Here is a 12555-nt window from a genome sequence, read left to right on the forward strand (position 1 = left end):
GGTTTTTAGTTTTAACTTTTGTATTCGAAAAAATGAGGCGAAAATGCCGCGAAATTAAAATTTTACGAACAATATTATGCTAATCATGTAATTAAATCCTTTTTTCCGGATAAATACAGAAAAGTTTCCGGAAAAAAGGCCTCGGTAATTTTCCTGAAATTTTTCCGACTTACAACTCTAGTTAGGCTTAAATGTTTTTTTTTTAAAGTTCAATATGCTGAATGATGTATTTAAGAACAGAAAAAACTTCGTTAAATTTGCAATGATATTAACAATGATTCCGTCTGATCGGTTTCGAAGCGCATGGCACTTAATCTTCAGAAACTCGCGTTTTTTTCTCTTTTTAAATACAACTCATCATAAGTGCATGGATCATTCTCTCTAACGACGTAAGTAGACAAACGCTATGCTATAGTCAGTTGCAGGCTAAGAAAGACAAAGTATATAGTAAAATCGGCGCAAGGATGCCTTAGATCGTTTCCGGTCATTCCACCGCGCGAAATTTGAATTTGGCCACTTTACGGTCAAATTTGAATTTAGCTCTTTCCGTCGTCTTTTAGCGCCATCTAGAAACCAAAATTGGAATCTTTATTTTTAAATTTCATAATTGTGGTGGCGAGCAAATTTAAAAGATAAGGCATTCCTATCATTCTTAAATTTAAAATTGTTAGGTATAATTATTTAATTTTGTAAATTTATTTCTACGTCTTACCAGTTAAATCGTCAGTTTCTTTTAAAATAGTTACCACGGTTTCTTGAGGCTTACGTTGTCTTAATGAGCTATAGACGTTTAAAATTATGTTTTTCTCTTTACTTTTTAACAATAAACCTTTATCGCGCTTTTTATAGTAACCTCTTGGGCTATTTAAAATATTTGGAGCTTCCATTATCGAACTTTCTTTAGCAAAATAATTCGGCTGTATTCAGTAATTAAACTCAGGACAACATGAAATTAAAAAATAGATTCCAATTTCGGTTCCTAGATGGCGCGAAAAGACGATGAAAATCACGAAATTTTAAATTGACCGTAAAGTGGTCAAATTCAAATTTCGCGCGGTCGACTGGCCGGAAATGGTCTGAGGTCTTTCTTAGCCTGCAACTGACTACCTATGAGTGACTAGCTTCTTTGTCGGGGTCGGTCTGGCAGCCCTTTACAACCGCCCTATACTGTGTATCACCTCAACTTCACTCTGAATTGATACTGCCGAATCTAACGTTTCTTACATCTCTTATGGTACGTTTCACGTCTGAAACGTGTCTCGAGTGCCCGAGAGAGATAAATTTTGGGGGTTGGCTCCTCGAATTTTTCCCCCCAAAAAACCTATACCATATTTGTTCAAGGTCAGTTTCAGATCCAACGGTAGAGTTTTGTTCAATAAACGCCCCTTTAGCTGCCGTCTTGACCACTCGACCTAATATTTCCGAAAAGCGCCTTCTAAAATTCAGAAATTTTCCAATTCAGTTGGAGAAAAGTTTCTTCGAAATGCTTCCTTAAAAAAGCTCATCAAAAACTTCATTTTTCCTAGTCGGCCTCGATGTTTCAACTTCCAAACCTTTTGGAGAGGGCCCCCTCTCCCATATCACTCAATGGGACGCCCCTGACCAGGGCTTATGGCCAGTGGCGTAGCGAGGGGGGGGGCGGAGGGGTGGACCGCCCCGGGCGCCACCATTAGGAGGGCGGCAAAATTGCCCCTTTTTACAAGGATGATTTTGGCGCGTTCATCCCTTCTACTTCGCCTCTCTTCCTATCCTACTTGGAATTATGATTCCGCCCCGGGCGACAATGGCCCACGCTACGCCACTGCTTATGGCTTAAGCGCCTCTAGTTTTGAAATCCTGGTGACGTCACTGCCCGACCGAGACCCGGAATTTGTATACTTAGAAAGAATGATCCACTTATGAACTCATCAATTGGTAGGAAAAGTCAAACACAAGCTTACCAATATTTTCGTGATCGGGTGCGCTAATCCTGGGGCCCTATTCTGAGATAGTCGCTACCTTACCGACTAAAATATTAACCACTATTTTACCGATTTCTCTTTAGCGACTTTTTCATACCGATCAAAAATTTCGTATTCTAAGCATAGTGGATAGGATGGTCGTTAGGAGAAAAGTCGGTAACTTGGGATTACCACCGGAGTTTTAGGGTTTTTTTTCCTCCTAAATTTTTTGCATCACGTGAGATAGACGAGCCAATCAAAGAGCTGTATTTTATCGGATATAATTTCGTTAAAATAAACCACGTGATTCAACAGACGACGGCCGTGTGCTTTCTTTCTTAGCTTATTGTTTAGCCTAGGTATTTCGGATTTTCATCTTCAAATAAGATTTAAATTTACAAAAATGGGACCGAAACGTGAACCAAAGTTACCGAAAGGCAATTGATTAATCTTTTAGAATTCATGGAAATTCACAAAGAATTAGTATCCGGGAAATTTAGCCTCAGCTTCACAAAACCAATGTCCCAGAAATTGTGGGGAGAAATAACTTTAAAGTTAAATAGTTACGGTGCTGGACCTAACAAAGACGCTGCCAGTTGGAAACGAGTATGTATAGATTTTCATTAAATAATAATCGAAATGAATGATCAAGTACATTTTATTTTCAGAAATGGATCGAATGGAAATCGGATACCAAATTTAAAGCGGGCAGGCGAAAAGAAAGCCAACGGGTGGTGGTCAACGACCCAAAGATATTGATCTTAATCATATTGAGTGTAGGTTATTGGCTCTGTTGGACCAATTTGTGTGGAAGGAGATCCTGAAATTGTCGAGGCTGGATTCGCTTCGGATGATAATGAGACATTCGTAAGTATTTGAATCAACTTTATGCTTAAATACAGAAGCAATTTGTAATGAAATATTTTCATTTCAAGTTATTAATGCCAAATCAATTACAGCATTGTGGAAATGGTAGGACAGTATCATCACTGGCAGCACCATCAGAAATTCAGACTGCGGAATCTTCAGCCACAGAAAGATTGGACGTAGTTACGAATGAATTTGTTTACTCTCCTAATTATTTAGGGTCACCTCCTCAACATAGTTCACCCTTAATTAATGATCATCAAAACCAAACTTCAGTGAACAAGAAGCCACAAAGATCTATCTACGAGTCACTGCCTAGCACCTCTACAGCCGAAGGCATTAAAGGGTCAATTGGCCAGTCATTTTTTTCAGTATATGAAAAAGACATTGAAACTGAAGTAGGTTCTCGTACAACCTCGTCTGTAATTGGTAAGCTTATTTAAAATCATTATCAACACAAAATGGTTTGTAATATTTTAATTTAATTTACCAATCTTATTTTTTTGTGTACTAATTATGTAAATTTTCAGATGCAGATGCTACAAACACTGTCAAAAGCTCTAGTCATAAGAGATCTTCACCACCACCTGAAGGCAATAGGCCTAAAAAAGGGTAATAGTTTTGAAAAATATTTTGATTTAAAAACAAAATACATATATAGGGTTGATATATTAGGCACGAACTGAGCACTATGCAAAAGCTAGTGAAACTATCAAAGAGATTGAGCATGAAAAAATTAAGCTTCTTCGTCAAATTGCTGATGCAGTAACTAGAATAGCTGATCCATTTTGCAGTTACTTTCAACCAAAAGAATAAGTGTCTTTCAACAATATTACATTTTTTTAATAAAATGCTTTTAAATACTCGCTATTGTTGGTTTATTATCAGACAGTTTTATAATTGTACTTCAAATAATACCGGTAATTATTAATTTTTTTATAGGAAGTAGGTTGACTGTGGATAAGGAAACTATTAGTTATATACTGTGATATTTTAAAATTTAGGTGCAAGTAAACGTGTACCTTTAGCCATTGTATTAATTACAATGTTGCCGACACTAGCCAACTACGCTCGTGTTCGAATATTTTCAAACTTCTAGTGTCATTAAATAGATAAATGAAAATAATATATTAATACTAAGGAAGTTCTCTTAATATATTATTTTTATTTATATATTTAATGGCCTTGATAAAAGCCTTTTGTTTCAAAAAACTTATCTATTTGGTCTCTCAAACCTTCTGATAATTAGATTGCGAGTTGCTTGGCCCTGGGCCAGCCAATTTTCATTAGCTCTTGGAATGTAGTTTGGCACATCCACATCTATAGCCCTTCGTCGTCGTTCTTGCCTTTGATGATTTCGCCTAGGTCCATTTTATTCGTCGCTCTCACCTCCATCACTATCTGTATCAGAGAATTCGTCATCTTCTGGTGGTCCCCATCTCGACGGATGTTATGCAATGTACAACATGCATATATAATTCGTGCCGCAGCAGTTGGGTGATAACAACCATGGGCGTAATGGGTAGCCACTGTCACCGTCATATTAAGAACGTTTATTAATATTAGTATCTTAGAATTTATTCTATTAATATTACGAAGTAGCCATGAGTTTTTTGTTCCATTTAAAAACGACTGCTCAAGGTATGTTGAAACCTGGGACATCTTAAAGATGTGAGAGTCATGAGCTGACCCAGGAAATTTGACATTTGTATTCAAAATTTGAAGATTGTGATCACAAATCTATAGATTAAATAGCCGTTAATGATAATTGTACACATATTACTCGCATATAAGAACTTACAAGTTGCACATTTATGGAATGGAAGCCTTTCCTATTATCATATAAATGCTCTCTATAGTCTGCATCAGTAGTCAGTGGAGCAACTATAGCAATGTGTGTCCCATCCACTGCTCCAATTATTCCTGGGAATCCCGCTACTTGGCTAAATCCATAATTATTAAATCTTATAGTTTAGGTCATTTGTTTAATTATGGTTCTTAAATCATTAAACATAACCTATTTTAATTTCCAATTGCTTCGCATCTGTTTTTGGAAATTATGTGATGTGGCATCATTATGTCAACAATAGCTCGGCTTACATGTGCAACACATCGACTTACAGTGGGCTGACCAACTGCAAGATATAAATCTTGCGCCACAGCAAGTTGAAATGAGCCAACCGCGTAAAAACGCAAAGCAATTAGGATCTAAAGAAAAATAATACGTTTAAACGTTGAAATAAATTAGAAGCAAATAAGACAGTAATATAATACCTTGATATCAACAGGTAATGCCAGGGCATTGTTCCCGGACAAACGATCCGCCAATCTCTCAGTAAGACCATACACTAAATCCTTCTTGACTCGAAATAGCCGTTAAAATCGATAATCACAGAGTTCAAAGGCTTGAGCTCTATCTCTCAATACTCTTTGACGACGAAAATCACGTCGAAATAAGTCATTTTCGTCATCTTCTGCCGCTAAAGCTAAAATCTCAAGCCTCAAATTATTCGCTGCCATTTTGAAAATGATGAAAATCGGTGGGTAGTGTCGCTAAAGACTGCTCTAAACCAGTCGTTACGTTACCCACTATTTTCAGTCACTACTAGCGACTATTATCCGTACCGATCGCCTTAGAATTGCTTAATATTTCTCTAACGACGAATTTTTACAATAACGACGATTTTTAGTGGTTAACACCCCTAACGACTGTCTCAGAATAGGGCCCCAGGGGTCTTATTCTGAGACGGTCGCTAGCGTAGCGACTATAATACCAACCACTTTATCAACCACTTCTCCGTACCGACATTTACCTACCGAGAAAAATTTTGCAATTCTAAGCATCGACTTACAGAAAGTTGCTAAGAGGAAAGTCGGTAACGTAGAATTACCACCGAGTTTTTAGGGGGATTTACTGTAGTAGTTTTTGTGTCACGTGAGGTTGGCAGAGCCAATAGATGAACGGAATTTTATTGCTTTTTCACTTCAATAATAGAAAGAAGCAGACGGCAAGTAGTTTAACACAGTTTTTTAGTTAGCCTTGTGTTATCGAAATTTCGTGAATTAAAATCTTGGTTTAATATAATAAAATAAAATGGGACCAAAGCGCTCACCAAAAGTAACGGAGAGACAACTTGTTATTATGTTGGAGTACATGGAGGCCCACCAAGAATTGGTTATTGGAAAATTTAGTGCTACGTTTACCAGAGCAAAGTCGCAAAAATTGTGGGAGGCTTTAACACTTATGTTAAATAGTGATGGAGTTGGACCAACTAAAGATGTTGCTGGCTGGAAGAGAGTACGTATGAAATGACAAATGAAATATTTGAAAATCAATTCATAAGATATTTCTACTGTGCGGTTAAAGAAATGGATAGAATGGAAGTCTGACACTAAAGCGAAAGCCGGTCAAGCAAAGAAAAAACCCACTGGAGGTGGACCACGACCCAAAGACATAGACTTGAGCGAGATAGAAAGTAGGTTGATGGTCCTTATTGGCCCAATTTGTATTGACGGGGACCCCCAAGTTGAAGAAGCAGGCTTTAACCTAGTTAATAGCGAGTTACAGGTAAGTATTCAATTATCTTTATACTTACACACAAATGTTACTTCTACCATTTTTTACAGATATCAAGACCAAATCAAGCTACGCCTCGTGGGCTAAGCGCCGCAGCAGGATCACCCGTAATACATTCCTCAGTGTCTGATATTCAATCAGTGGAATCTCTATTAACAGTCGCACAAATGGAAACTTCAATAGACTCTCCCTTGTTTAAGCAACCCCAAATACCTTTAGCTAATAGCTCTTCACAATTTTTAGACCAACAGCCAAGCACCTCATCATCCACAGGCTTTGTTGGGTCTATTGGTGAAATGTTTTTTTCAGTACATGAAAATAGTTCTTTTGAAATAAGTTCCCATTCGGAACAAACCGCAAATGGTAAGGAAGTTAAATTTTGGTTTCGTTGTCAGCGTGTTTTTTTTTTCATTTTATAGAGGCTTCAAGTACTGACAAAAGCTCTACTAATAAGCGATTGTCAACGTTAACTGAGGAGCAAAGGCCAAAAAAGAAAAGTAAATTTTCTAGGCTTTTCTTTAAAAAAGTACAAATGTTTCTTTTATATCTAGCACGAAATGACCATTACGTGAAGGCCACTGACACCCTTAAACAGTTTGAGGAGGAAAAAATCCAATTGCTTCGTGAAATTGCAAATGGGGTGAACAGAATTGCGGATGCAGTTTGTAAATTTTTAGCAACACCAAAAGAAGAGTAGGTATTTCATTGCTTTTGATCAAAACCATTTGTTATTTTTATTGTATTTTGTTCATTAAAATCAATAATTATTACTTCAATTAGTTTTATTTAATTTAAAGCTGATTAATATATAATGAATATATTTATAATAAAAAATTAAATATGGGAATTATTTCATTTTGTATATATAAAGGAATATTAGATTAATGAATAACATCAAGTGGGATTCCAAACTTCTAGTGTCATAAAAATAAATGAAAAAAAATATTAATACTAAACGAAGTTTTTCTTAATATATTATTTCCATTTAATGTGGTCTTGCAAATCTTGTGACAATTAAATTTCGAGTGGCGTGACCTGGCGCTAGCCAATTTTCATTTGGTCTTGGCACATAGTTGGGAACATCCACAACTGCGGTTCTCTGTCTTCGATCTTGCCTTTGTTGTTGACGTCTATTGCCATTTTCTAAGCCAATGTCATCATCACTCTCACTCTCTGTGTCAGAGAACTCGTCGTCTTCTGCAGTATGGTTGGAATCTCGACGCAAATTATGCAAAGTGCAACATGCATAAAGTATCTTTGCTGCAGCTGTCGGGTGGTAATGTAGCGTTCGATGTTGTAGTAGGCAACGGAAGACTTGTTTAAGAACTCCGATGCAACGCTCAATAAGGCAACGAGTCTTAGTGTGAGCTTCTGTGTATCTTTCTTCTGGGGATCCTTCGGGAGCTTCTACTATGGGAGTCAATAGCCACGGTCTTAAAGGATATCCACTGTCTCCTGAAAATCGAATATTACATAGAAATATAATCATTCTAAGAATTAAGACTTTTAATTTTACCAATTAGCCAGGAATTTTTTCTTCCATTTAAATAGGATTGCTCAAGATATGTTGACACCTGTGACATTTTAAAAATGTGTGAATCATGAGCAGACCCTGGGAATTTGGCATTTACATTTAAAATATTGAGGTTGTGATCACAAATCTGTTGGATTAAATTATTGATAATTATTCCATTACGTTGCATGCAAAATGAAATCCTTATCCTATTACCAGTTGTACATTGATGGAATGAAAACCCTTCCTATTAACATATAAATGTTCCCTATATTCTGCATCTGTTGTTGGTGGGGCAACAATGGCAATATGGGTTCCGTCCACTGCACCAATCACTCCGGGAAATCCAGCAACTTGACTAAATCTACAGGAATTTCAACAAGTTTTCAATTTGTGTTTGTATAATACCATAAGCCTATCAACCCTTAGTATGAAACGCGCATAGCGCCCTTTGTACCACCACTGGACGGTCGAAAAAGAAGAAATCAGTAGGGGTGTGCAAAATATTTGGTTAGACCAAATAATTCGATCGAATACCAAATCGAATATTCGATTCGTCTAATCGAATAGCACTTGGGAAAGTTCGCGAATATTCGTTTTTCTTGATCAAATAGTCGATTATTCGAAAAGATAGGAAAAAAGTATTTTGTATTTTCAAATAGTTTGCAAACTGGTCGAATAACCGCGGGTCTTTTTCTAATTTGTTGAGATTCAAGGCCATCAGAGGAGAACGCTGGGGTAGTTAAACTTTGAAAATGTGTATTTTAAATATTGTTTGTAAAAGTTTTCTTTAAAAAAGTTTAGTTTTATAGTTTAAATTTATTAAATAAAATAAAATATATATTATACATTTGGTTTAGTATTTTACTATTGCAAGTAAAATGAACAGTGATTTCAATAACTTCTTTATTTTTTGACAAATATGCAAACTATTTGGTTATTTAAAAACCAAATACGTCGAATTTTTGGTATTCGAAATACTATTTGGTATTTGATCAGTTAACTGGCTTAAAATTTTGCTCTAAAAATATTCGACCAAATTATTTGACGTTATAAATATTCGATTTGGTATATGACGTGCCTGGAAAAAATATTTGATATTCGATTCGATCCCCAAAAAATGGTATTTGCACACCTCTAGAAATCAGGCGATAGTATCGGCACCTGGTAGAGATAAATTGAAGCTTCTTCCTTCCCCCTTTCTCTCTCTACGCACCTCTCCTATCAACACAGCTGGCATCATGCATTGCGAGACGCGTTACGTTTCTCTTTTCCTCCACCGGGTGGATTTAGCGCGGTACTTTCGACAGTCGTTAGCTTGAAACAACACTGCCTATCGATTCAAACTTAGGCTGGATAGGCTTATGATAATACCAATTTATTCAACTTACCCCACTTTATTTTGCAATTCCTCTTCATCTGTTTTTGGGAATTTTATGCTTTGGTGCATTACCAAATCCACAATAGCCCGGCTTACATTAGCGACGCATCGACTAACTGTCGACTGACTTACTGCAAGAAATAAATCTTGAGCAACAGCTAGTTGATATGAGCCAACCGCGTAAAAACGCAAAGCAATAAGAATCTTAAAAACAAAGTTTGAAATATTTTAAATAAATTAAGAAAAAGAGGTTCTATTTAATAACAATACCTTAATATCAACAGGTAGCGCCAACGCATTATTCCCGGTAAGGCGGTCCGTCAATCTCTCGCAGAGATCATAAGCTAAGTCTTTTTTCACCCGAAAAAGTCGTTTAAATCTAAAATCACAAAGCTCAAAAGCTTGAGCTCTGTCTCTAATTACCCGTTGACGACGTAAATCACGTCGAAATAAATTATTTTCATCAGCTTCGGCAGCTAAAATTAACATATTAATCCTCAACATGTTCGCAGCCATTTTGAAATTGAAGATTTTCCGTGGTTAAAGCCTCTAAAGACTGCTCTACCCCAGTCTTTACGATAGCGACTATTTTCAGTGGTTATTACCGACTATTTTTCGATCCGACTGCCTTAGAATTACAACAATTTCTTTAACGACGATTTTTTGCGATACCGACGATTTTCGGTGGTTAAAATTCTTAACGACCGCCTCAGAATCGAGTCCCTGGCCATCTCGAGTTTCGTGATATATCCATCTTATATTTCTAACGCCATTTCACTATTATTTGCGTTTACCGCGTATTTGAATTGTTTTTTCAATAGGAGGTCAAAGTTCGGAACTGGATAACATTAATGAGATGTTACTATTGGTGCTTTTGTCATTGCTAAAATTAATTTCCACTGAATTAATGACAAGATGATTGTGGTCGTTGTTAATGCACTAGGTTGTTGAGAAAGTGCGGCTTTTATTAAAAATTCCTCTCAGTTTGCTATAGCGCGCTTATTAAAGGGCCACACCGGCGTTTGAATTTGACCTGTTTCACGCGCTATAGTTTCCAGAATATGATTGCTCGTATCTACTACATTCGGGCCGAATTTTTCAAACGCCGGTGTGGTCCTTTAATTTAATGTACAGGGTAACCGAAATATTGCTCACAATTAATGGACAGGGTTATTAATAATGCACTGTAATGAATTTTTATTTGGAGTGAAATTACTCTTATGTTGTTCATGTCTATAGCGTGTTAATTATGTAAATAATACCTTTACTATACTCAGTTGTAGGTTAAGAAATGCAAAATATCTAGTACATTTAGCGGAAGGATACTAGCACGAATTTTCTGTTGAATTCCCTCAAGGTTCCTATGCGTGTTATATTATTCCATTTTTAATGTAAATTGTTATTTTTAAGCATCATTATAGCGTATTTTTAGTATTATGCTCCTAAAAAATCATCAAATCGCACGTTTTTGTCCGTCAACGTGGTAACGAAAAATTGCTCACAATTAATGGACAGTAGCGGCGCCAGGATTTTTGGGGAGGTGGGCCAACCATAACAATTTTTTCAAATCTGTCCACGTGGATTATTTAATTATTTTTAATCAAGTGGTGCAATTTTTGGGTAAAATGGGTACGTGACGAAACAATTAGAGCTAATTATGTATTTAAACATTACTAAAAACAGAGTGTGTGTTGATCCTTTTTCTGTACCTATAACACATAACTAATGAAAGGTTATTTACTTATTTCTACGACTGAATTCTAGTCTACAATTTACATTAATTCCTTCGGTACTTCGCATGTACATCCCTTACAACTTTACGAAAATGAATGTCCGTAGGTACACTAACGTCGTAAGTAAAGTAAGTTTAAGAACCATTTATTTGTAAAGATAAAATTAAAGATACAATTTGGATATAGTAGCACTCGCGAAAAATTAAACATAAACTATTGTCAAAGAAAAGTTACTCGTACCTTTTGAAAGGAATAAAAACAGCAGTGTCGTTAAGCGAATCACTCGCATTAAATATTGAAAAATTAATAAATAAATTATTTGGCAAACAAATTACAGAATTTTCTGATATAAAATAATTTGGAGGCCCATATATTAAATTTTGGAGGCTCCTTAAGACGACTTTTGGAGGCCCCTACCAAAATTTCAAGTAGGCCCAGGCCTACCCCTGCCTATTGCTGTGAATGGATAGGGTTATTTATAAAGCGCTGTAATGAATTTTTATTTGGGGTGAAATTACTCTTATGTTGTTGATGTCTATAGCGCGTACTAAATAATACCTTTACTATACTCAGTTGCAGGTTAAGAAATGCAAAATATCTAGTACATTTAGCGGAAGGATACTAGCACGAATTTTCTGTTGAATTCCCTCAAGGTTCCTAGGCGTGTTATATTATTCCATTTTTAAAGTAAATTGTTATTTTTAAGCATCATTATAGCGTATTTTTAGTATTATGCTCCTAAAAATCATCAAATCGCACGTTTTTGTCCGTCAACGTGGTAATCTCGGCTTTACCCGTTCTATACTTACCCTGGACTCGCCATAAATTATTACAACTGTTTTAAATCTTATCTATGTAAATTAATAGGTGATTCTGAAATATAATATCGACAAATACATGTATAAAAGAGTGATTTTTTATCAGTAGGCCCAAACTATTCGCTCGCTTTGGAACGAAAAGAGCACACTTTTTAACCCAAACTACCAACTTCTTCCATACAATAACAGCCAAGCTGTATTTTGAAGTTGCTTGCTATTTGCTAAAAATTACTCCTAAACTAGCGAATAGTCTTCGCCTAGTAAATTGTGGCTCGTCCGATTTCGCGCGCGTTGAAAATGAAAAAAGAAGTGCGTGCTCAAATACTTTAACCATACGAAAAAAAGTAACCAAATCATGTGACCACTAATCTTTTTCTGAATCACCTATTATTTATCACTTTCAAATATAACGCAATAGACGGTATTTCCATTAATTATATAACTCGCGCAGGTATACTCAGTGGCGTAGCGAAGAGAGTACGTTTTTTTTGGGGGGGGGGGGGTCGGGGGGGGGCGGACGGGAGGTAAGTGAAATTTGCCAAGTAAAAAACAAAGTTTGTCAAGTCGTCTAAGATTGGATTGTAACGGTAGATTTCAATTCAAATGTTTTATTAGAAATTCAACCGTAAACAGGCAAAATCCCCCGCCGCTGATTTACCGGAAATCTGTGCTAGTATCTTTCCGCCAAATGTACTAGAGATTTTTCCTTTCTTAACCTGCAACTGA

The 12555-nt window shown here is 36.3% G+C and overlaps 1 protein-coding gene across 2 annotated transcripts; it reads left to right on the plus strand.

Moving 5' to 3' along the window:
* Window positions 1-5557: 5557 nt before the first annotated feature.
* Window positions 5558-7101, plus strand: LOC149935314 (uncharacterized). 2 transcript variants are annotated; one of them, XM_090153331.1, is made up of 5 exons: window positions 5558-6105; window positions 6175-6375; window positions 6435-6747; window positions 6804-6881; window positions 6936-7101. In XM_090153331.1, exons 1-5 carry the CDS (start codon window positions 5902-5904, stop codon window positions 7079-7081), a joined length of 942 nt encoding a protein of 313 aa, XP_090009457.1. In that variant the 5' UTR covers window positions 5558-5901; the 3' UTR covers window positions 7082-7101. The 2 variants fall into 2 exon arrangements, with proteins under 2 accessions (XP_090009457.1, XP_090009456.1); XM_090153330.1 differs by having other exon boundaries at window positions 6804-7101.
* Window positions 7102-12555: the final 5454 nt, after the last annotated feature.

This window comes from Leiobunum rupestre, chromosome 7 (genome assembly GCF_980474605.1).
Source record: "Leiobunum rupestre chromosome 7, qqLeiRupe1.1.hap1, whole genome shotgun sequence".
Lineage (NCBI taxonomy): Eukaryota > Metazoa > Arthropoda > Arachnida > Opiliones > Sclerosomatidae > Leiobunum > Leiobunum rupestre.

Bases quoted from the DNA above. Each gene is read 5' to 3' on its own strand.
- LOC149935314 (XM_090153330.1), top strand. From the start codon at position 5,902: ATGGGACCAAAGCGCTCACCAAAAGTAACGGAGAGACAACTTGTTATT. The intron at 6,106-6,174 runs GTACGTATGAAA...GTGCGGTTAAAG, and splicing joins ATGTTGCTGGCTGGAAGAGA to AAATGGATAGAATGGAAGTC. The intron at 6,376-6,434 runs GTAAGTATTCAA...CATTTTTTACAG, and splicing joins TAGTTAATAGCGAGTTACAG to ATATCAAGACCAAATCAAGC.